Here is a 24,992-nt window from a genome sequence, read left to right on the forward strand (position 1 = left end):
GCTACCTTGCAGGCACGAGAAATGGAGTTTCGATGATTTGTAACACATTTGGTAAAGCCTCTGTGCACATGTGTAAGATTCTTAATAAAAAGACAGCAGATACTAAACAGATTAAGTGTAATCTGGTAAACCTGAAACTAGCTGATCTTGACAGTAAATGTGTCTTTTCTACTATGCCTGTAAAAAGAACTTCTCATTGATGCCATTGCCACCATTTCCAATGGTCAAACTAACTTTCTTGTATTAGTGTAGCAAGTTTTACTGTGGTGATTGGACTGGTTCTCCTGACTTCATACAACTATTTTATGTCTCTTGACCAGCTGTTTTATTTTAGTCACTAGAAAGCTGCAGTTACAAACCTTCACAGGCCACACTTTTTAATAGTCCAGACATTGCCATTGTTCAGTGAACTTTCCTAGCTGTTTTTGTTTTATGCTCCCCAGATTGAGAGTTCCAGGGAGTCAGCAAAACCTGAGGAACACACAGCTCTGTCTAGGCAAGAAGCAATTGTGTCCTGCTAATGCAGGTCCCAGCTTCCTTTTGCAGTAACTGTAGACAGCTCCACAACTGTGGTGCTGACATAGCATGGACTGCATTTGCACATCTAGCCTTATCAATGTTGAGACACGAGTCTAATAACTCAATGTAAAATTTGTAAAGCTTTCCCAGTACATATTCCCTGACCATCCAGTTTCAGCCCATTAGAAACTTTTAACTTTCAATATATCACAGGTGTCTAGGTTGATGTAGCTCTGCTGCTAATGGTAGTAATTGCAGGTCACTTGCTAACCACCCTTGTGATCCGTGTATGTAATATTCAGTTAAAACCATGAAGTGAGTAGTTTCCCTTACTTTCCTTTAAATAATTAGCTAATTATTAAGGAGGAAGCAGTATTTACTTAGCCTGTCTAGAGTATGTGTCCAACATACATAAAGCTAGTTACCTCCAATTTGCAACCTGGAACAGAGTTGCTGTTTTCTCCTTTATCCTGTGTCTGCCAAAGAAGTGCTAGAGAGTACATACCAATACCATCATCTGAGATGTGAGTTGTCTTCACTGTAGTCTCCCATCTGCTGTATACATTTTTATATATAGAACTGCTGTTAGCAACAAGTTGGAAAAGAACAGCATTCTGAATTGCAAAGGTTCTGTGGAAGGCCTTGTCTAGAAACAGTATTTGGATTTCCAGATCAAACAGGAAGCTTTTATTGATTTTACACTTGAGTTGGCAGTGTCAGAAACCCATATGAAATACCTTTCATACCCTTCATGACATCTTACTCTATATGAATGACATCAAAACTTTAAATGAAGTCTTAGCTCATCTTTGTAGTTCCAGTTACCCCAATCCCCTCCATCAAATTTCTTCCAGTAATGAGACTTAGCTTTAAGAACATGAAGAGTCATAGTCTGAGAAATCACACAATCCAACACGCGTATGTAAACAAATACCACTCACATTTTAGGACAAAACAGTTATGTTTAATGAAAGCACAATTTAACATTTAAATCCCCTTAAGTAGAGGTAGAAAGCCAGTATTTTAATCGAATCCATTCAGATCTGAAATACTGATACCAGATACTGATTTATTGCTATTAGTGATAACCAAATTTGAGCTTATAATATCAGCAAGGTAGCATCAATACAGTTGTGATCTCCAATACTCATAGAAGAAAACATGTCCACATCTGTAGTAAGACAATAGCAGATTCTACCAAGAATCTACTGCTTCTTGTAAACATAGTATTTGTGCAGATTTTTTTTTTTCATACTTTAATTCCTAAAGTCATTAAAGGCAAGGTTAGTAGCAGAAAACACATCCAGTTTCACATTCGGCAATATTGAAAACCCTGCTCTTCAAGGACAACCAAAAACCTAGCAGCACATTTTCAAACAATGTAACAAGTTTTTCTTAATTACTCACCCTTCAAAATCCCTTCCCCCCCAAAAAACCCAAACAACAAAACCAACAAAAATCTGACACCAAAAATAAAGTGCAGTACCCAGAAAAGTAAGTGTCAAGAAAATAGCCATGTTTGTTTCTTTGAAGGAAAAAAACAACAACAACATAAAAGAGTACTTGGCTTCAGTCTTACAAGTACTATACTGTGTCCATCATTTTGGATTCTTCTTCATCTCTTTGTATGACAGAGTTTAAACTGCAGGCATCTGTGCTTATGGAACCTTGTAGATCACTTGTGTTCTGCGAGAAAAAAAATGACAGCTTAATTCTCCATAATTTCAACCATTACTGAATCAATGAATACCAGGTTGAAAGTGACCTCAAGGATCCACTCTTCCTGAGAAAAGCATTATTTCTCCTCAAACTTCTTTGCTCCCATCTGTAGGTATGCCATTTCCCACCCAAGGGGATCAGGGAAGTTAATGGAAGGATGAAACCAAAGGGCTGCCCACCACCAATTCCCCAACCCAGCGCTGTGGGAGGGCTTGGCTGCTTTCACCTCCTGCCTCCCACTCAGCTATGACACCAAAATGTATGAGATGGGGGTGGAAAAGAATCTGCACAAGTGGGAAAAAAAAACACAACCCAAAATAAAAAAAACAAATCAGAATCACAGAATTATTAAGATCATCAAGTGCAATTGTAACCCAACTAGCACGACCACTAAACTGTACCTTGAAGTGCCACATCTACATCTACACCTCCAGGGATGGTGACTCCAGCACCGCCCTGGGCAGCCTGTTGCAATGTCTCACCACTCTCTCAGTAAAGAAAATTTTTCTAATATCCAACCTAAACCTCCCCTGGCACAACTGAAGACCTTTTCTTCTTATGCTATTGCTAGTTACTTGGGAGAAGAGACCAACACCAGCCTCACTACCACCTCCTTTTCAGTTAGTTGTAGAGAGCAATTAAGATTCCCCTTAGCCTTCTCTTGTCCAGACTAAACAACCCCAGTTCTATCAGCCACTCCTCATATGCCGTGCCCTCCAAACCTCTCACCAGCCTCACTGCTCTTCTCTGGACACACTGTGGGACTTCAGTGTTGTCCTTATACTGTGGCACCCTGAACTGAGCACAGTACTTGGGCTGTGGTCTCACCAGGGCCAAGTACAGAAGCACAACCACTTCCCTACTCCCGCTCCCGCTGTTCTTCATACAGACCAAGACACCATTGGCCCCCTTGGCCACCTGGGTGTGCTGCTGGCTCATGTTCAGACATCCGTACACCAGTACCCCCAGATCCTTTTAAACTGGACTGCTTTCAAGCCACTCTTACCCAAGCCTGCAGCACTACTTGGGGTTGCTGTGACCACAGTGCACTTGGTCCTGTTAAACCTCATTCCACTGGCATCAGCCCATCAGTCTAACCTGTCTAGATCCTCTGCAGTGCCTTCCTACCCTTGGGCAAATCAACACTCGCACCTAATTCAGTGTCATCTGCAAACTTGCTGAGAGTGCTCTCAATAGAATACATAGAATAAACCAGGTTGGAAGAGACCTTCAAGATCACCGCGTCCAACCCATCAACCAATCCAACACCGCCCAAACATCTAACCCACTGCACCCCATCAAGTCTTCTCCTGAAAACCTCCAGTGATGGCGACTCCACCACCTCCCCAGGCAGCCCATTCCAATGGGCAATCACTCTCTCTGTATAGAACTTTTTCCTAACATCCAACCTGAACCTCCCCTGGCGCAGCCTGAGACTATGTCCTCTTGTTCTGGTACTGGCTGCCTGGGAGAAGAGACCGACATCTGTCTGTCTACAACCTCAGGTAGTTGTAGAGAGTAATAAGGTCACCCCTGAGTTGTAGAGAGTAATAAGGTGACCCCTGAGTCTCCTCTTCTCCAGGCTAAGCAACCCCAGCTCCCTCAGCCTCTCCTTGTAGGGCTTATGCTCCAAACCCCTCACCAACTTTGTTGCTCTTAATCCCCTTATCCAAATCACTGATAAAGATATTAAGCATAACTGGCCCAAATACCAAGCCTTAGGGACAGCACTTGTGACTGACCACCAGCTGGATTCAACGCCGCTTACCACAACTCTTTGGCCCAGCCATCTGAAATCAATTACAAACCCCAAATCCACAGACTTTGGCATAATGCAATATTGTTTAATTGCCATTTTGAATCTCTGGGACAGGCTGTCAAACAGGCATCTCATGTATCAAATCATTAGGAGCTGGCTGATGAAGAGTAAAGCAGAACCTTGCCCCATTTCCTCCTCACACCAACCCTGTGCCTCAGATGCTGTAACTACTATTTTTGTAGCCCCAGCTTTCCAGCAAAATGGAGTATCTTGGGTTCAGATAGGATGAGAAGATAAGAAGAACTTCACAAGAATATGGGATGAGCCACACCCCAGCCAGCCAGCTGAACCAGCCAGTGGGGTATTCTATACCATACTGACCTCATACCCATTACATCCAGGGAGCAACTGGAGTGAGAGGTCAGTTCTCCAGCAAGTGGGGCTCAGTTTCTATTTGGCTTAAAACTACAATAGGCCCTTTTTAGCATGCAGTGTGGGGCACAAAGCATTGAAAAAAACAGAACATCTGACCAAAGCATGTGTCCTGAATGGACAAAAAAGCCTCGAAGTTGCTCTGAACCAGACAATGAGGCAGAAGCGAGTAGAGTTGGTTCTTTAGGCTTGCTTGAGTATGTTTCAGAGCCAGAATGAGCCAGGTGGGCGTGCTTTTGGCCACAGTTGGAAAGAAGGCTTTCTATAGGTTGTAATGTCAGGGTTTTATCCCTCGATCTGTGTTGCTACTGGCCATTATTGCCTTGGGAAATCTCTTAAGTACCAGCCCAAAGTGCCAGAGCGTGGTCTTGCAATTGTCCACGCTCTGGAAGGAACCATAAGCTTCACTTGGAAGCCGAACGGTGTTTCAGTTTACCCAGACAAGACAGCAAAGACCCCTCGCTATTTTTCAGCGTTGTAAAGCCCAGGATCAGACACGCATCTTGCTAGGCCGAGAGGCGAAACCCCAGAGGAGCTGAGTCCCCGGGACAGCTTCGTTTGACTGGAGCAAGGAGCGAGCGCTGCTACAAAAGGATTACAGTTGAGAAACCTCTACAAAGCTTTCAGCTACAGATCCTTTGGGAGCAAATCCTGCCTCAGCAGTAAGCTGCAGACACCAACAGAAAGTGAAACGGTGCTCCTGCAGCTTCCACGTGGTCAATGCCATTTTGGTTTGTCTAGATCTTAACGTGTGCCACCAGGTATCAGGATCAGTGAGTAATTACAATATCTAATTTTTGTAAGCATCTACTGCAGGTCTTTTGTCCCAGGGAATTCTGGGGTCCCCCTCCCTTGTGGGCAGCCAAGTGGTACACCACAACTGTGGGCAGGCCTGTGGATGTAGTCTACCTGGACCTCAGCAAGGCCTTTGACACCGTTCCCCATAGCAAACTCCTGGCCAAGCTGTCAGCCCATGGCTTGGATGGGAGCACACTGAGATGGGTTAGGAACTGGCTGGAGGGCCGAGCCCAGAGAGTGGTGGTGAATGGTGCCACATCCAGCTGGCAGCCAGTCACCAGTGGTGTGCCCCAGGGATCGGTACTGGGCCCCATGCTCTTTAACATCTTTATTGATGATCTGGACGAGGACATTGAGTCCATCATCAGTAAATTTGCTGACGACACCAAGCTGGGGGCAGGAGCTGATCTGCTGGAGGGTAGAGAGGCTCTGCAGAGGGACCTCGACAGGCTGGGCAGATGGGCAGAGTCCAACGGCATGAGATTGAACACATCCAAGTGCCGGGTTCTGCACATTGGCCACAACAACCCCATGCAGAGCTACAGGCTGGGGTCAGAGTGGCTGGAGAACAGTCAGGCTGAGAGGGACCTGGGGGTGCTGGTCGACGGTAGACTGAACATGAGCCTGCAGTGTGCCCAGGCAGCTAAGAGGGCCAATGGCATCCTGGCCTGCATCAGGAACAGTGTGGTCAGCAGGAGCAGGGAGGTCTTTCTGCCCCTGTACACTGCACTGGTTAGGCCGCACCTCGAGTACTGTGTCCAGTTCTGGGCCCCTCAGTTTAGGAAGGATGTTGACTTGCTGGAACAAGTCCAGAGAAGAGCAACAAAGTTGGTGAGGGGTTTGGAACATAAGCCCTACGAGGAGAGGCTGAGGGAGCTGGGGTTGCTTAGCCTGGAGAAGAGGAGACTCAGGGGGGACCTTATTACTCTCTACAACTACCTGAAGGGAGGTTGTGGACAGATGGATGTTGGTCTCTTCTCCCAGGCGGCCAGTACCAGAACAAGAGGACACAGTCTCAGGCTGCACCAGGGGAGGTTCAGGCTAGATGTTAGGAAAAAGTTCTATACAGAGAGAGTGATTGCCCATTGGAATGGGCTGCCTGGGGAGGTGGTGGAGTCGCCATCACTGGAGGTTTTCAGGAGAAGACTTGATGGGGTGCTTGGTGCCGTGGGTTAGTTGTTTGGGCGGTGTTGGATTGGTTGATGGGTTGGACGTGATGATCTTGAAGGTCTCTTCCAACCTGGTTTATTCTATGTATGTATGTATTCTATGTATGTATCAGTGATGTGTTCTTCTCCATTCCTACAGCACCAAAGCGCAAACCACAGTTTGCATCCAGTACACCTGGAACTGACTGTCCCAGGGGTGGAAACACAGCCCCACCATTTGTCATGGACTGGTCAAGACTGTACTCCAGAACACTTTCAATACATTGATGACATCATTGTATAGGACAGCATAGAAAGGGAAGAAAATAGTCCAGAGCCTCCTGAAAGATGGTTTTGCCATCTGCACAGAAGATCCCAGTTTTTAGAGATAAAATGTCAAGATGGTACATTCAAAGCCCATCCCCACCAAGACAGGATGGGTGGGAGCAGAGAAGCTGGGACAGAGGCAGTCAGGTGGAGACACCTTCCCCCACCCAGGACTATGGGTCAGTAAGACTCATACAAGCCCTGCCCCCAAGCCACATGCCCTGCCGGGCACAATAAGACACAGAAGTCATGCTGGGAACAAGGCTGGGCAAAGGACAGATGCTATCTGTTCCTGATGCCCACTTCTTTTGTCTGGGCTTTGGACATGCTCTCCTTACGACTTGCGACAATTAGATTTGGCTTTTCATTAGAACAGCTCAGTTGTGGAGTGAGTGAGCTCTTTCTTTCAGGTCTTCCCCACCACTCATGTGGACTAAGCAGCTGTAGCAGTATAGAATTCCCTGATAAAAAGGGACCAAAAGAGGAATTCCCACAATCAGCAAACAGCATTGTATTTGACATATTCCTAAGCCCTGGGAAAGTTCCTTTTGTAAGTGGGATGTTACTGGTACTTTTGGATCTATCTTTTCCCAATACTATTTTCAAACAATCTGTAACCATTCCTGTTGGGAAGATAACCATCAACCAAGCTACCACACCATTATAACATTTGTATCATATTATGAGGGTGGCAGAGCCAAATGAATAAATAATTATTATTAATTTATCACCTTATTCCCCCTTATTCATGAGAGATGGGCATCATCAGATCCCAACAGATGTGATTAACAAGGCAGCAGCTGTGTCTCTGCTCAACAATACAAAGGAAACCCAGGCTTTCTTCGGGGTTGTAGGTTTCTGGAAGATGCATATCCCAGACTACAGCCCAGTTGTGAGGCCTCTCTACCAAGTGACCCAGAACAATTTTAATGGAGCCCTGAGCAGGGACAGGCCTTTGAGCAAACAGGAGAGTGTGCATGCAGTAGCCCTTGGGCCAGTCTGGGCAGGACAAGATATTAAAAACATGCTCTACACCAGAGACAGGAAGAATGGTCCTGCCTTGAGCCTCTGTCAGGGAACACCCAGGGAGACCCACAGCCAGCACCTAGGATTTTGAAGTTGGGTATACAAAAGATCTGAGGCCAACTACACTCCAGCTGAAAAAAGAGATACTGCCTGTATATGTGTTGCAGTTTGAGCTGGGTGCCCCCTGGTGTGTTCACTTCCTGTGTCCAGAAGTCCAGCCCAGAGGGATGGACGCAGGAAATTGCATGTATTTCCTACCATAATTCTTTGCACCACTATAAGATCCAGTGCGGGGTCTAGCACTCTCTCTTTTTCTTCCTCCTCCGCCAGCCGGTAACTGGGGCAGATGTCTGCTGGCTTTGGGCCTGGCTAGGCCCAAGGCCACAGGGGGATGGGCAGTCTCAGGCCTGGCCAGCTGAGACTAGCCCAGCAGAGGGAGGGGGAAGAAGGAGCCCTGAGGGTCTCGGGTGTACCCTCAGGTGGGAATGGGATGCCTCTGGGTTTGCTTTGGGATCTTTCTTTGTCACTGCGCTTTGGGTTCTCTGTAACATTCACTGCTTTCTATTTAAACTTTCATCACTTTTGCAATCCGTTTGTCTGAGTGTTTTATTCCTGCCCGTGGTGGGGAGAGAGGGGGCTGCCTCAACCCAGCACATTCTTGGTAGCAGAGGATGGTTGTTGTGGGGAGGGGGTCTGCCTCTGAACCCACCACATTCTTGGCGAGCCAGGCAGGAGAGGAGTTTGCTATTGTGCACATTCTGCAGATCGGATTGCAAAAGATAAGAGAGTTTAAATTTAGTTCTGGGCGTCGTTCTGGTTTTCTGGCAGTTGGGGCTCAAAGTGTTGTTGTTGGGGCGATTGTGTGAGTTCTTGTGGATTGCAGGGGGACACCTGGTGCGTGGCCGGTGGCACAGAGCCCCTCCTGCTATTTCAAGCAGGGGTGGCTCTTAACCATCGGAACTGGGGCATCGCTTGAGAATGCGGGACATGCCCTCCTCCACCTTTACTCTCTGCGGAGCGGCAGAAGCGGCGGGGGGTGAAGTGGCGGAAGGGGCAGCGGTGAGCAGATCAAAGTCAGGTCTGTTCTCGCTGCGGGGTAGGGCCAGCCGCAGTGGAGCGGGCGAGCCCGGCTCCTGATACCCAGGAAGGGCGAACGGGAACTCAGTTCGAAAGCTGTTCTCAAGGGCCCTGGGGACGCGTTTATGGCTTTCTCTGGAGGAGCCGTTTGAATGCCCGAGGGGTGGAGGCAATTTTGATTCTGTACCGCGGCGGTAGAGGTGTCTGGAGCCCTGCTGTATGATCGGGTTGCGGCGCCGGAGGGCCGGGCCGTGCGCTCGGAGTGGCGATGGCGGCTCAGGCCGTCCTCCTCGGGCTGTGGCAGTGGCGGGTTCGGCCGTGCGCCCGGGGCGGCGACGGTGGCCCCGGCCGTGCACTCGGGCTGCGGCGGGGCCAGCCCTGTTCTCTTCCCCGACGTTTTCGGACGAGTTCCGAAAATGGCGCCTAGCACCTGGCTCCACCTCCCTCCTTCTCAGCAGGTTGTGGAGCAGCCCCTCCCCTCCCGGGGTGGGGCTATGTACTTGGAGCTGCCACATCTGCGGTACGCGAACGCCCAGTGGAGGGGCGGTGTACCTGTGGCATGCGTCTGTGGAGCCTCGGGCCGCGGCTGAAAGCGGTCAGCACTGGGCTTGGGATAGGTCCGTGCGGTGTTGAGAGAGGCTCAGCGTGCTATTTCCCGGAGGGGTGGAGAAGCAGCAGAGCCTGATTGTTCTGACTGGCTTGCCCCAGGGGTGGAAATATGCCGCTGAGTAGATAGAGATGGGAATGAAGGTTTGGTTGAGAAGTTGTGAGGTTCTTTCCAGGTGACCAGGATGTCCATGAAGAGCTTGCACTGCAGAAGAGTGAACTCTGCATCGCGGGAGGTTCCGTTAGATGAGAGAAGAAGAACTGGAATGGACTGACACTTGAGCCTGAAGGAAAGACTGTTTGAGTGGACGCCCAGATGAAGATGTGGACTTCACCAGACATGTCATCAGGAGATTTCTGATTTGATGATGTGTTTAGGTGCAAAGATTATGGTATGAAATAAGGGGTGGCGTGTTGCAGTTTGAGCTGGGTGCCCCCCTGGTGTGTTCATTTCCTGTGTCCAGAAGTCCAGCCCAGAGGGATGGACGCAGGAAATTGCATGTATTTCCTACCATAATTCTTTGCACCACTATAAGATCCAGTGCGGAGTCTAGCACTCTCTCTTTTTCTTCCTCCTCCGCCAGCCGGTAACTGGGGGAGATGTCTGCTGGCTTTGGGCCTGGCTAGGCCCAAGGCCACGGGGGGATGGGCAGTCTCAGGCCCGGCCAGCTGAGACTAGCCCAGCAGAGGGAGGGGGAAGAAGGAGCCCTGAGGGTCTCGGGTGTACCCTCAGGTGGGAATGGGATGCCTCTGGGTTTGCTTTGGGATCTTTCTTTGTCACTGTGCTTTGGGTTCTCTGTAACATTCACTGCTTTCTATTTAAACTTTCATCACTTTTGCAATCCGTTTGTCTGAGTGTTTTTATTCCTGCCTGTGGTGGGGAGAGAGGGGGCTGCCTCAACCCAGCACATTCTTGGTAGCAGAGGATGGTTGTTGTGGGGAGGGGGTCTGCCTCTAAACCCACCACAATATGGAATTCAAGCTGTCACAGAAAAGGTTAGTATTGAAGCACAGCCAGCAGTGCTGGGCTGGATATTCAAAGGGATGGTCTCCTCTACCCACCATGCAACTGATACCATATGGAGTAAGTAGGATTTGGATTGGCAGCAAGGTGAATGATTCACAGCTCAGTGGGCCCATGACACCTTGAGTCATTAAGGAAGAGATGCAACATATAGCTGGACCTGAGACTGACTTAACCATGGACACTACTGCACAGGTTATCCATGAATACAAAACATGTGCTGCAATCAATCAAGCCAAATGGTTAAAGCCTCTGTGGTATGTGGGATGATTTAAATACAAATATGCAGAGGTCTGGCAGATTGCCTTCATCCTCCCATAAAACATGTAAAGGCAAGTTATGACACTCCCACTGGTGGAAGCAAACCTGTCCCATGCCACTGCCTGGAACACCATCCCAGATCTTATGGTGACATAGCCCCCTGAGAGAATTAAGTCAGACAATGGGACTGAAAAAGCTTCAGACTCCTGAGCTGAAGAGTGTGTCACCGAGTGGGTATATCTCATCCCCTACCACATACCACACTGGGGAAGATCAAACACTACAATGGACTGCAAAAGACTACACTAAAAGCAATGTGGGATGGAATCTGTAAAATAGGAAGAAACATTTAGAGCAAGCCACCTGATTAGTTCACACTGGAGGATCTGCCATTTGAGCTGGCACTGCCCCATCAAAACTCCCACTTACTGCAGAAAGGGACAATATCCTCATACTGCACATGAAAAATGTGTTACGGAAGACGCTCTAGGTTAGTCCTGCTTCAGGCAAAACTCATCCATGGGCTTGCTTTTGCCCAGGGACCTGGGTGGAGCTCGCAAGTGATGTAGGAGGCTGCAGTAGTCTGTGTGCTGCAAGGCAATTTAATTTGGGTATGATCAGTCAGTGAATTAAATAGTGTAATATTGACTGTTAACAAATACCTTTGCTTGGCATGAAGTGGATGTTGCAGAATAAGGGGTAGATAATATCCGGGGTTTGGCTAGGACAGGGTTCATTTCCTTAACAAAAAGCTGGCATCAGCCACACCCAGGACAGCAGCAGAGCCACCCAGTAGTATATTGCACAACTCAAATATGTGGGCTATTCAAGAGGGGAGGGATGTGTGTGCAGTGGTTCTCCCTTGGCAATAGGTCAGGACATTAGGTGAGAGCATTGCATTCCATATCACTATTTGTTATATATTAGTTCATTACTGTTGCTATTCCAGTTGTTCCTTCATTGTTTGTAGTAGGATCGTAGGAGGCTGTAAAGGCTGACATTCAAATGGCTCAATTCAGAGCCATGTGTAAGGGGAGGACCCTGCACCAGACCACGTACTTAGAAAGCCAGGTCATGGTAATAGATGAACCTACTTCCTCATTTTTAGTTATGCACCTATTTAGAATAGAATAAACCAGGTTGGAAGAGACCTTCAAGATCGTGTCCAACCTATCATCCAACACCACCTAATCAACTAAACCATGCAACCAAGCACCCTATCAAGTCTCCTCCTGAACACCTCCAATGATGGTGACTCCACCACCTCCCCAGGCAGCCCATTCCAATGGGCAATCACTCTCTCTGTGTAGAACCTTCATATGATCATAGGATGTCAGGGCTTGGAAGGGACCTTCAAAGACCATCAAGTCCAAAACCCCCTGCCAGAGCAGGAACATAAAATCTAGCACAGGTCACAGGAACACATCCAGATGGGTCTTGACAGCCTCCAGAGAAGGAGGCTCCACAACCTCCATGGGCAGCCTGTTCCAGTGCTCTGTGACCCCCATGGTGAGGTGGAACCTCCTGTGCTGTGGTTTATATCCCTTACCCCTTGTCTTACGACAGGGTGCAATGGAGAAGAGCCTGCCCCCTCCCTCTTGACACCCTCCCTCAGAGATTTATAAACATTTACTAAATCCCCTCTCACTCTTCTCCAGACTAAACAGCCCCAGGGCTCTCAGTCTCTCCTCACACCACACATGATCCACTCCCTTCATCCTCCTGGTAGCTCTCTGGTGGACTCTCTCCAGTAGATCCCTGTGCCCCTGGAACTGGGGAGCCCAAATCTGGATGCAGTATTCCAGGGGAGCTCTCACCAGGGCAGAGTAGAGGGGGAGGAGAACCTCCCTTGATCTGCTGGACACGCCTCTCAATGCACTCCAGGATACCATTGGCCCTCTTGGGCCGCAAGGGCACATTGCTGTCCCATGGGTAACTTGGTAGCCGCCAGGACTCCCAGGTCCTTCTCCACAGGGCTGCTCTGCAGCAGATCACCTCCTAACCTGTACTGGTGCAGTTTATTATTCCTTCCCAAATGCAGGGCTCTGCACTTATCCTTGTTGAACCTCATGAGGTTCCTCTCTGCCCAGCTCTCCAGTCTGTCCAGGTCTCACTGAATCACTGCACAGCCTTCAGGTGTATCAGCCAAGCCTCCCAGTTTGGTATCATCAGAAAACTTGCTGAGCAGACACTCTGTCTTTCTGTCTGTCTCTTCTCTCATCAATGTCATTGATGAAGATGTTGAACAGGACCAGACCCAGCACTGATCCCTGGGGGACTTCTCTAGTTACAGCTCTGCAGCTGGACTTGGCACCACTCACCACCACTCTTTGCACTCTATTTTGTAACCAGTTCCTAATCCATCTCACTCTCTGTTCTTCTATCCCACACTTCCTCAGCTTGCTCACAAGGATGGTATTGGGAGGCAATGTCAGAAGCCTTACTAAGGTCAAGGTAGACTACATCCACTGGTCTCCCTGCAGCTACCCATTCTGATACAACATCACAGAAAGCTATCAGATTAGTCAAGCATGATTTCCCCTTGGTAAATCCATGCTGACTGCTCCTGATCATCATCTTCTCTTCCAAGGGCCTAAGATGACCTCCAGAAGCACACAATCATAGAATCGGTAACGTTGGAAAAGACCTCAGAAATCATCAAGTCCAACTTACAACCCAACACCTCATGACTAACTAAACCATGGCTTCAGGTGCTACATTCAATCCTTTATAGAACACCTCCAGGGACAGTGACTCCACCACCTCCCTGGGCAGCACATTCCAATGGCAAATTACTTTTCTATGAAGAACTTTCTCCTCACCTTGAGCCTAAAGTTCCCCTGGCACAGCTTGAGACTGTGTCTTCTTGTTTTGGTGCTGGTTGCCTTGGAGAAGAGACCAACCCCCACCTGGTTACAACCTCCTTTCAGGTAGCAGCAGAAAGCAGTAAGCCTCTTCTCCAGGCTAAACAACCCCAGCTCCCTCAGCCTCTCCTCATAGGGCTTGAGCTCAAGACCTCTCACCAGCTACACTGCTCTTCTCTGGACACGTTCAAGTGTCTCAATATCCTTTTTAATCTGAGGAGCCCAGAACTGGACACAATATGCAAGGTGTGACCTAACCAGTACTGAGTACAGGAGCAGAATGACTTCCCTGCTCCTGCTGGCCACATTACTCCCAATGCTAGCCAGGATACCATTGGCTTTCTTGGCCACACTGCTAGCTCATGTTCAGCCAGATGTCAACCACTACTCCCCGGTCCCTTTCTGCCTGGCTGCTCTCCAGCTACCCTGACCCCAGCCTGTAGCACTGCATGGGGTTGTTGTGACCAAAGTATCACAGTATCCCAGTATCACTAAGGTTGGAAGAGACCTCAAAGATTGAGTCCAACCTGTCACCACAGACCTCAGACTAGACCACAGCACCAAGTGCCATGTCCAAACCCCTCTTGAACACCTCCAAAGACGGTGACTCCACCACCTCCCTGGGCAGCCCATTCCAATGATGAATGACTCTCTGTGAAGAACTTTCTCCTCACCTTGAGCCTAAACTTCCCCTGGTGCAGCTTGAGACTGTGTCCCCTTGTTCTGCTGCTATTTGCCTGGGAGAAGAGACCAACCCCTTCGTGGCTACAACCACCTTTCAGATAGTTGTAGAGAGCAATGAGGTCACCCCTGAGCCTCCTCTTCTCCAGGCTAAACAATCCCAGCTCTCTCAGCCTCTCCTCAAAGTGCAACACTTGGCACTTGACTGGTTAAATGCCATCATGTTGGCCTCTGCCCATCTGTCCAGCCTGTCAAGTTCCCTCTGCAGAGCTCTCCTACACTCTAACAGATCAACACCTGCCCCCAGCTTAGTGTGATCTGCAAATTTACTGATGATGGACTCAATCCCCTCATCCAGATCATCAAAAAAGATATTCAACAGGATTTGGCCCAGCACTGATCCCTGGGGGACATCACTAGTGACTGGCTGCCAGCTGGATGTGGCACCATTCACCACCACTCTCTGGGCTCGGTCCTCCAGCCAGTTCCTAACCCAGCACAGAGTGCTGCTATCCAGGCCATGAGCTGACAGCTTGGCCAGGAGTTTGCTGTGAGGGATGGTGTCAAAGGCCTTGCTGAGGTCCAGGTAGACTACATCCACAGCCTGCCCCACATCCACCAGGCAGTCACCTGATCATAGGAGATCAGGTTGGTGAGGCAGGACCTGCCCTTCCTAAATCCATGTTGGCCGGACTTGATCCCTTGCCCATCCTTCAGGTGCATTGTGATTACCCCCTAGATCATCTGCTCCATAAATTTTCCCTGGCACCGAGGTCAGGCTGACAGGGCTGAAGTTTCCAGTTCCTCCATCCGTCCCTTCTGTGGATGGGCATCACACTGGCCAGTTTCCAGTCATCTGGGACCTCTCCAGTGAGCCAGGACTGGAGGAAAATGATGGAGAGTGGCTTGGCCAGCTCATCTGCCAGCTCTCTCAGCACCCTGGGATGGATCCCATCCAGTCCCATGGACTTGTGAGTGTCCAAGTGGCTCAGCAGGTCCTGAACTAATTCCTCATGGATTTCTGGGGCATTACACTGCTCCCTGACCCCATCTACCAGTTCAGGAGGCCAGTTATTCTGAGGTCCTCCTGGCTTCCTGTTGAAAATGGAGGCAAAGAAGGTAGTTAGTGCCTCAGCCTTTTCCTCATCTTTAATTACAGGTCCAATAAGGAGTGGAGGTTCTTCTTGCATTAATATATTTATAAAAATGCTTTTTACTGTCCTTTACAGAAGTGGCCAGCTGGAGTTCTAACTGGGCTTTTGCCTAATTTTTCTCCTACATAATCCAACAACATCCTTTAAAGTATCTCAAGTTGCCTTCCAATTTTCTTGGGCTCCTTTACCCTCCAGAGTCTTAGCCCGTGGGATTCCTGCAAGTATAACTCTGAGGAGTACAAAGTTAACACTGCAGAAATCCAGGATTGTAATCTTCCTTACTGCCCTACTTCTACCCTGTATAATCCTGAACTCCACCATGTCATGATCACGGTCACCAAGGCTGTTCCCAACCTCAATGCCCCCAATCAGTCCATCTCTTAGTCAACACAAGGTCCAGCAGTGTACCTCTCCCTGTTGGCTCCTCCACTACATGCATCAAGAAGTTATTGTTCTATTAAACTCTTTATCCCAAAATGTGAGGAGCTCTGCATTTTGCTCCCCATTTCTCTTTCCCATCCTACTGGAGAGGAGAGGGTGGGGGGGCAACTGTGTGAGCTGCCATGTGTAGGTCAGCTGCAGCTGGGCCTGAAGCCACATCAATGTGAGGCAGTGAAACAGATTTTAGATTAAGTTGAATGCTTCATGTTGTCCACTCTAAAATGAGACAAATTTGCAACAGTAAGAAAAGCTCTGAAAAATTCCTCAACCAATATCACCTCACGTCAGGAATTCTTTAAATTTGATGGCACAGCTTGTTTTTATTCTCAGTATTTCTAGCAATTTACTATATGATTACTTAAAATTCAGCTGCAGTATCTTATTTGAGAGGTACTTCAATTATTTAAAGGAGGCAGTTTCAGCTGTGACCCATTGCCTAACACTGCATTTTTCATAATCTTTGAAGTTGTTTCTTCATTCCAGAATGTGGCCATCACTAGTACTGTAAAAAAACCCAAAACCCCAACAACCTAAGTGCCCCAAGTTTTCTCATCAGAAATCTTTCCTTAGGCTTGACTTACCTGAATGATGCCATGAAGAGGATTTGTCATTTTACACTGAAAGCTCATTTCACTACATGTGGTACGCCAAATACAATTCTAGCTTCTGATCAGTTTTATGATACAGTGTTTATCTTAAGCATGCAAACACAAGGGCACTGATCTAACAAATGCTTTTGACCTGGTGTTGATGCTTTCTAAATTCCAGACAGTGAAAAGAAAGCCCATACATGCCTTGCACATTAATACTGCAAGATATAGCCTGAGTATTAGCAGTTCCACAAATAATCCTCTGTTTCAAGTAAGTATAGTTTAAGGCAGGACCTAATCCTGCTTCAAGTGGAATTCCTAGAAATAACAAACATACCTGTAAAAAAGAAGTCAGCTCTCCTACAAGACCAGGATTGACACTGAGATCACGTAGTAACATAGTCTGAAAGCCCTGTGATTGTGACCAAATTCTCACTCTCGTCTTGAAAGCTTCAAGTTCATTTTTGAAAGCCTCAAAATAGTCTTCTCCTGTCTACAAAGAGAAAAATAAATGCATGCACATCAAGATTTACTTTTGCGCTGTAAGTACAGAATGCTGAAAGAACCTCATGCAGTAATGCATTTTATACCCTTTGGGGAATAACAATCATGAACAACTCAAGAATGATGTTAGTCCATTTAAAATGAAGTTTCAGGTAGATTTTAAGGTGATCTGTAGTATTTTGTATACAGGAGTAAAGTAATTGATTTATTTAAGGACATCCTATATTAGCCCTTCTTTTATTTCAACAGCCAGTATGCTTTGAAGAATGGGTGCTTGTTGTAGCACACTGGTCAAAGGTAAAGCACAAACTGACCTGCACTTTAACTCCTTTAGGCAATATTAAGAACCATCAATTACAGTAAGTGAATGCAGGAAGACTGAAACTGATTCACAGACTGTATTTCTCCTGCAGAGCTCTGGCTTGCTGTATTTCAGCAACAATAGGATCCTATCTTGGGCCCCACCGTGAATCGCAGATGAAATGGAAAGTTGTGACACTGAACACAGATGTAATTAGGCAAAATCAGTTCTTAAACTGGCCTGTATTTGGTGTTGTTAGTTATTACTCCTCTGTAACAGCCCTGCTGTCCCCTTCCTGTACTCTGCTTTCCCTCCGAGATAACCAAAATCCACTAAACTTTCCTTTTCAGAACTGAAATTACACCAACATATTCCATCTAGAAAAGAACTGCTAATGCTAGTAAAACACTCTTCCACAAGTCTTAGTCAATAGAGTATTTTGCCTCTTATGGTTAAGAATAAAACTTCTCTAAAACACAGGTCCTTTGTAAAATATCAAGAGTTTCTCCCATTGTTACCCAAGCCAACTTACTTTGGCTTTTTGGAAAAAGAGACGAAAACAGCCTCTTGGATCCACATTGCAGTTTCTGGCAATTTCTATAATAAACTGCATTACAACTGCTTGGTGTGCTACTTGCTCCATCAGAGCTGTTTTCTGGGGGGGGAAAAAAAAAATAGTTAAAGTTATGATTTAGAGACAGTTCCTGTGATTGTATTTCTGAAAGTCAGCGTAATTTCCTTTTGTTCTAGTTCCTAAACAGATGATAACTGATACACACCAGGGATGCAAGGGAACTGATCATTAGTTATAACTATACTCATGTGGCAGCAGACTAGGGAGTTTTTCCTTCAGTGAGGCAGAGAGGGTGGAAGGCACAGTTAAAAGAGCTGATCAAGTTGGCTAGCTTTTCTATAGTGCAAACGGCAAACTGTATGCTTTCAAACAATTCACACCTTCATACCTGTTCACTTTCTAGATGAAAACACCACAATGTGAGATATCTAGATGTTTCTTCACATACAAGATATGGGTGATCAGACAAAAATCTTTGACTATCATCCCATCTGCTCAGCATACCTAATAAGAGAAACGTAGTTAAGATATTCTAAATGGATAAATTATTTAATGCAGCAAGGAAGTTACTTGCATTGACACACCAGTATATATAACACCTTTGCAATTCACTAACTTCAGAATGCCGGCATGCAGTTAAATTTGGAGGTTTATTTATATATCTAACCAACACAAAAAGAGCATTACCAGAGGGTATAACCAGACTTCAAAGAGTCTAAAAGTAGATTTTAACAGTCAGATTTTCCCGTATTTTAATGCATTTCCTGCATTTTAGTAGTTTAGTTTAGACAAAAGTATTTTACCTAACTCTTAGCTAGGAGGCCTGCAAGAAAGCCTCTTTTTTTCTGCTGAAATGCACAGCAGTGGAGAAGTCTTCTGATTCCACTGTCATTACACTTAGCAGCTCAGATATTGAAAACACCTGGGCCTATCGCTGCTGTCCGCATACTCTTAAGAGTGTTGTACTTCAACCTGGTACTTGCAAGGCTTGCTAAGATTAACAGGACTAGAAACCCTTCCTTTAAAATAGTTCAGATCCTTAGAAGACAAACAGCTTAGCAACAATCAGTTTCTACAAAAAAAATAGTTGTATTTTGCCAACTCGGTGCTGCTCTTGATCTGAAATTCCAAATATGGTTACACTACACCACAGATTGAAAGCAGCCCATAATTTACCACAGAAAGCACTGCAGAGAACCACCACATTTTTGGATTACTTTACAAGATCTGCTTTGTGCTTCACTGGGTCCAACAATTTTGACAGAGCTCAAGTGACACCTAGTGGATAATTAGATACAATTTTAAGAAACACGTAATTTCATGCACACAGAGGCATTTCTAGGCATTTGATCAGTCGTTACTCTTTAGTCATTACTCTGTAGCTCAACAGCTACAAGGAAAACGTTTAATAAAAGGAGATAGCTATGGATAATCCCGTGACATTCTACACATACAACTTCCATTTCCATGCATGTCCCTGTCTCTTCCTTCTGAGCAGCAAAGGAAGTTGACAGAACTTGGTCTTTAGGGCTTACACTCATTTAAGCATTAATTTTTCACCAAAGAAAAAAAGTCAGTCACAGCTGCTTACAGGGTCTAATAAGCTTCTACAGTTTATATGTTGTTCTGCTTTGACATTATCTGTCCTGACAAATTAAAGCTGAACAGTTTGTTAGCATGTCTTTAATTTGTTAGCATTCATTCTGCACAGTAAGAAGCAAACCCACTCAAATTCTGTATAAGTCTGAAACGCAGAATGTTGGACAAAGCATACTCACCAAAGTGTCTAATCTTTTGTTCGTGTTTCTGCATAAGTGGTTCAGACACATCATCTTCTATTTCTTTTCTTTTTTGATTAATTAAACTCTGAGGAAGAGAAAAATTGTACTGTCACAGAAACTCAAGACATACTCCCATGTATCACCAAAAAGTATTACATTTGCTACTATTCAAAGGGCTATGTTCTCATTTTGGAGTCATGTCATACACTTCACAAGGTTCTCTTCAAAAAGTGCAATACCTTACAATAGGGTTGGAAAGTCTCACTATAGTCTGACCAAAGAACTTTGAGAAACATCTTTCCTCAGGTAGGAATGTACTGATCTGTCAACAAATGAGAATCACGTACATTGCAGCCTGGATGCAGCTAAACTGGTGAAAACAGGAGACACACTAGCTGTCCAAATTAAGCTGTGAAAGCAAAGCTGAGATTGTATTAAAAATAGTAAAAAGTGATTTGTGGTAAATAACCTGTGTTAGAGTCATTGTTAGATGCAAACTAACAATGTCACATTTTAAGAGTTTGGCACAGTAAAACACTCCTCATGTGAAGAAGCTATTCCTCAGCACATTTGGCAGTACTTGCTCTATACAGAATCATGGTGGTTTGGGTTGGAATGGACATTTAAAGACCACCCTGCCAAGAGCAGGGACATCTTTCACATCAGGTTGCCCAAAGCCACACTCAACTTGTCCTCTACTGCTTCCAGGGATGGGGCATCCACAAATCCTGTGGGCAATCTGTTCCACTGTTTCAGCATCTCCATCATAAAAAAATGTCCTTAATGTACCCTTTCAGTTTAAAACCATCACTCTATAGTCTGATCACTACAAGCCACGATAAAAAAGAGTAATAAAAAAGGATCTCCATCTTTCTTGTAACCCCCTTTAAGTACAGAAAGGCCACAATACAATTAATAAAGGCTCTCCACCACAGGCTGAACTTCCCTAACTCTCAGCTGTTCCTTACAGGAAAGATGTTCCAGTGCTCTGGCCACTTGTGAGTTTTAGGCTGTGCCTTTAAGAAAAGGATAGCAACAGAGTTCTCCAGCTGAATGTTTAGGTGTATAAAAGGAAAACAAAGACAATTCTAAATGAATTTAGTTGGTACTTCAGTAGAATGTAGCTTTAAGAACTCAGTCTTCAGTCTTCTTTTTTCTGTTCCTGGCCAGCCTGCATGCAACTAACCTTGGACTGTGTGGTGGGTTGAAAGGAAAAGCTCCGCTTTCCCTCCCCCACTGAGAAAGAAACCATGGCTAACTCAGTGACTAGAAAAAAAACCAGACTGTATTTGCAAGCACATATAGGAAACAGATTACATGTAACACCACAAATACAGGTATTTTACAATATATACAGGAATATACAGCAAATGAACTCAACCAGAAACCAGACCCCCCACAGAGGGGGCTTCCCCCTGTGCCCCCTTCACCCCCCTACCTCCTTTCTCCCCCAAAAGAGGTAGAAAAGAGACAAGGATGGTTAACAGCGCAGGAAAGAAAGAGAGGCCTGGTACAGGAGTCAGTATCTTATCTTAGCTGGCCAGAAGCCCAGCAGCAGTCCAGCCGAAAGGAACAGCGAAGGAAGAGAAACTGAGAGAAAGTCCCAGCTGCGCTGGGTCCAATCTCACCTCCCACCTTACCTGGCCAATGAAATTCGTTTAGAATATCAAAATACTTTATAGACATTTAGCCAGTGTGCCCCTTCCTTAAAGGCACAGCCTCAAACGGTCACAGACTGAAACCAATAAGAAAACTAGCTTTAACAACTGCTTTGAGCTAACAAAAGTTTCCCTTACTATCCATTTCTCTTCCCCCCCCCCCCCCCTCCTTTTTTCTTTAGTAAGCTTTGGACAAGAAGGGGGGGGAGAAAGTTTCTTTGTTAGGTTCTTTCCTGTATATTTTTGTATATACTGTCAATACTGTATATTTTGTATAAATCTGTTGCATTTCATTCTGCTTATAAAATACAGCTTTTCATTTGCTTCTCCAACTGAGTTAGCTGTGCTTTGTGTGGTGGATTAAAACTTCACACTACCACACCACTTCTGTGACCCTCCTCTGGACTCAGTCCAACAGATTCATGTCTTTCCTATGCTGTGGACTTGAGCTGGACACAATACCCCAGTTTGTGTCTCAGCAGAGCCAAAGCAGAGAGGTAAAACTGCTCCCCTTGGCCTTGCTGACTATGCTTGTTTTGATGCAGCCCAGGACAACCATATCCTGGGCTGCAAATGTACATTGCTGGTTCATATCCAGTATCTAAATGACCCAAGCAAGTTCTGATTCATAGTTCTGGTAGAGAAATACTTCCAAATTTGCATGAGTGCAGCTTGCTCCCTTTCATGAGGAAAAGTAAGAAAAGAGGAAAAAAAAATAATTTCACATATACTGTGGTTCTGTGCTGTACTGAACACAGAAGACACTCAAGTGAAAGGAAAAACGAGGCTAAGACTTCTCTCCATGCACACTGATATGAGTCATACCTTATTAAAAACCTCCTTACTAACAGGGTCTGCATTCCATAGATTCTGTCTTTCGCTCTGGTTTAGTGCTTCTTCTTTTCTTCTCCACTCTTCCTCTCTCCATCTCAACTCTGCAGCTTCAGTCTTTGCTTGAGCTAACTCCTGATCACAGGATTCAGAATTATGCAGTGCTAAGCTTCCAAGTTTTTGCTGGGCTTCTGCTAGGTTCCATGTGCATTCTACAGAGTGCTTCACAAACTCTCTTTCTTTTTGGCAGGCTAATTCAATCCCTTGGCTGTATGTCTGTGTGGAGAACGAGACATTTATTAGGAGAAAACTGTCCATTGACTTTGTATAGGAGCAGACATGCAAAAATCCCAAAGACAATGCACCCAGAAGGCACCTTAGATATACAGCATCATACAGACAGGAGTGATGAAGCATGGTATGGGGCAGCCAGATGTTTTTTGGAAATATTTCTAATGCATCCTAACTTCGCCAATTGCATTTGCAAAATCATGGATCATATACTGTTATCACTAATAGTCTCAAAACTGTAAAGATACTTCTGACACAGCTGAAACCCCTCTGGCTATCTCTGGGTTGCAAAGCTAGCAACAGCCAAGTGCAAGAATATTCTGAATAGATACTTCTGAGAAAAAAGCATTAATTTTGCGGTGTCAGATCACAAAGTAATTGCTGCTGACTGCACTCCAGTATAGACTAGTGCTTAACAGATATCCAGCATCTTCCTTTGAACTGACAGTGAAAGTGGAATAATTTAAGTTATGAAGTGGCTGAGGCCCAGCACAAGCAAATCTACTGAGGTCACCACATAGCTGGGAGAGAAAAGCAACCCCTTTAAGGATCAATGCTTATATTAGAATACATACATAGAATAAACCAGGTTGGAAGAGACGCTCAAGATCATCGCGTCCAACCCATCAACCAATCCAACACCACCTAAACAACTAACCCACGGCACCAAGCACCCCATCAAGTCTTCTCCTGAAAACCTCCAATGATGGCGACTCCACCACCTCCCCAGGCAGCCCATTCCAATGTGCAATCACTCTCTCTGTATAGAACTTTTTCCTAACATCCAGCCTGAACCTCCCCTGGCGCAGCCTGAGACTGTGTCCTCTTGTCCTGGTACTGGCCGCCTGGGAGAAGAGACCAACATCCGTCTGTCTACAACCTCCCTTCAGGCAGTTGTAGAGAGTAATAAGGTCACCCCTGAGTCTCCTCTTCTCCAGGCTAAGCAACCCCAGCTCCCTCAGCCTCTCCTCATAGGGCTTGTGTTCCAAGCCCCTCACCAACTTTGTTGCCCTTCTCTGGACACGCTCCAGCAAGACAACATCCTTCCTAAACTGAGGGGCCCAGAACTGGACACAGTACTCAAGGTGTGGCCTAACCAGTGCAGTGTACAGGGGCAGAATGACCTCCCTGCTCCTGCTGGCCACACTGTTCCTGATGCAGGCCAGGATGCCATTGGCCCTCTTAGCTGCCTGGGCACACTGCAAGCTCATGTTCAGTCTACCGTCGACCAGCACCCCCAGGTCCCTCTCTGCCTGGTGTGTTCTCTCTTCCAGGTGTGTTTTAAGATGTCAAATTCAGTAAAGTACAAAATAATCCTCTAAAGCACAGGCTATGCTACCCCTCAGGGCATAGAGGAAAAGCTTTTATATGCATTATTTACTCAGCCTTCCAGCGCCATGCGAAATTTGTGGTGCTGATAACCTCTGGATGAGGGACACAAAGAGCAAAACAAGTTGTGAAACCTTATTGGGAAGAAAATTGAATGCAGGCAGGTACACTCACACCTGCTTTGGGAAGTACAGTGTCTGTGGGTTTTTTAACAAGAGGAAAATGTCACTGTTTGGGAAACCAATGTAATGGCACCTTCTTCCAAGGCCATATGTAATTTCTCACAATGCATTCATAAAATGTCGACTTGCCCAAGGCAACACAGAAACACACCGTCCATAAATCTGTCTGCTTGTAAGTCTTAAGTATGCTGGGGTAACTTCAACCCAGCGCCCTCCATACCACTTGTCAGACCTACAATCGTTACCCACGGGTGGGGGCGGCCACCAGATCCCACCCAGCCCCCTTCAACGGCGGCAGCGTATTTGCTCCTTCTGGCGTGCTCCAGGGCGGCGAAACGGCGCCGGAGGGACGCGGACCCCTCCGCGCACTCCCGCCCCGACACGCGCCGGCCTCCGCGGTGACCGGCGGCCCGCTGCGCGCATCGGGGTCGGGCTGCGGCCGCGGGGCAGCCGAGGCTCCCGCAGCACCGACTTGCTCCACTCCGCGCCGGCCGGGGGAACTGCGCCTCAAGGGACGAGAAGAGGCGCGGGGTTACCGGGGCGGCAGGAGGCGGGGGGAGTGTGGGAGGGGGCACAGATGTACCTGCATTTCTGGCAAGCGCCGAGGGGAAGTGGGAGCCTGCTCCCGCTCCTCATCCTCCTCCGACGGAGGGCCGCTGTTCCGTGAGCCCGGCAGCCACAGCGCCATCCCCAACGCCGATCCCCCACCGGTCGCCGACCCCGGTTGCCCGCGACTCTTACACACCCCACCGGAAGGGAGGAAGTGCGCCACTTCCGGCAATATAAGCGGGTCGCGCGCTCCCCCAGCCGGCGCCGTCGGGCGGGGCGAGGGGGCGGGGCGAGGGGGCGGGGCGAGGGGGCGGGGCGAGGGGGCGGGGCGAGGGGGCGGGGCGAGGGGGCGGGGCGAGGGGGCGGGGCGAGGGGGCGGGGCGAGGGGGCGGGGCGAGGGGGCGGGGCGAGGGGGCGGGGCGAGGGGGCGGGGCGAGGGGGCGGGGCGAGGGGGCGGGGCGAGGGGGCGGGGCGAGGCCCGCTGGCCGGCCCGTGCTCTTGCCCCTTCCCCTCGGAGGCGCAGCGCCGCCCGCTGGGGTGATCTACCATCGTATCACCCGCCAGGC

The 24,992-nt window shown here is 47.2% G+C and overlaps 1 protein-coding gene across 1 annotated transcript; it reads right to left on the bottom strand.

Annotated features, from left to right (window-relative positions):
• Window positions 1–1,433: 1,433 nt before the first annotated feature.
• CDC37L1 (cell division cycle 37 like 1, HSP90 cochaperone) lies at window positions 1,434–24,617 on the bottom strand. The gene is made up of 7 exons (XM_054178677.1): window positions 24,461–24,617; window positions 22,070–22,351; window positions 19,584–19,671; window positions 18,194–18,309; window positions 17,764–17,886; window positions 16,764–16,919; window positions 1,434–2,205 (listed from the first exon to the last, which is right to left on the bottom strand). Exons 1-7 carry the CDS (start codon window positions 24,563–24,565, stop codon window positions 2,104–2,106), a joined length of 972 nt encoding a protein of 323 aa, XP_054034652.1. The 5' UTR covers window positions 24,566–24,617; the 3' UTR covers window positions 1,434–2,103.
• Window positions 24,618–24,992: the final 375 nt, after the last annotated feature.

The sequence above is a fragment of the Dryobates pubescens genome, chromosome Z (genome assembly GCF_014839835.1).
Source record: "Dryobates pubescens isolate bDryPub1 chromosome Z, bDryPub1.pri, whole genome shotgun sequence".
Lineage (NCBI taxonomy): Eukaryota > Metazoa > Chordata > Aves > Piciformes > Picidae > Dryobates > Dryobates pubescens.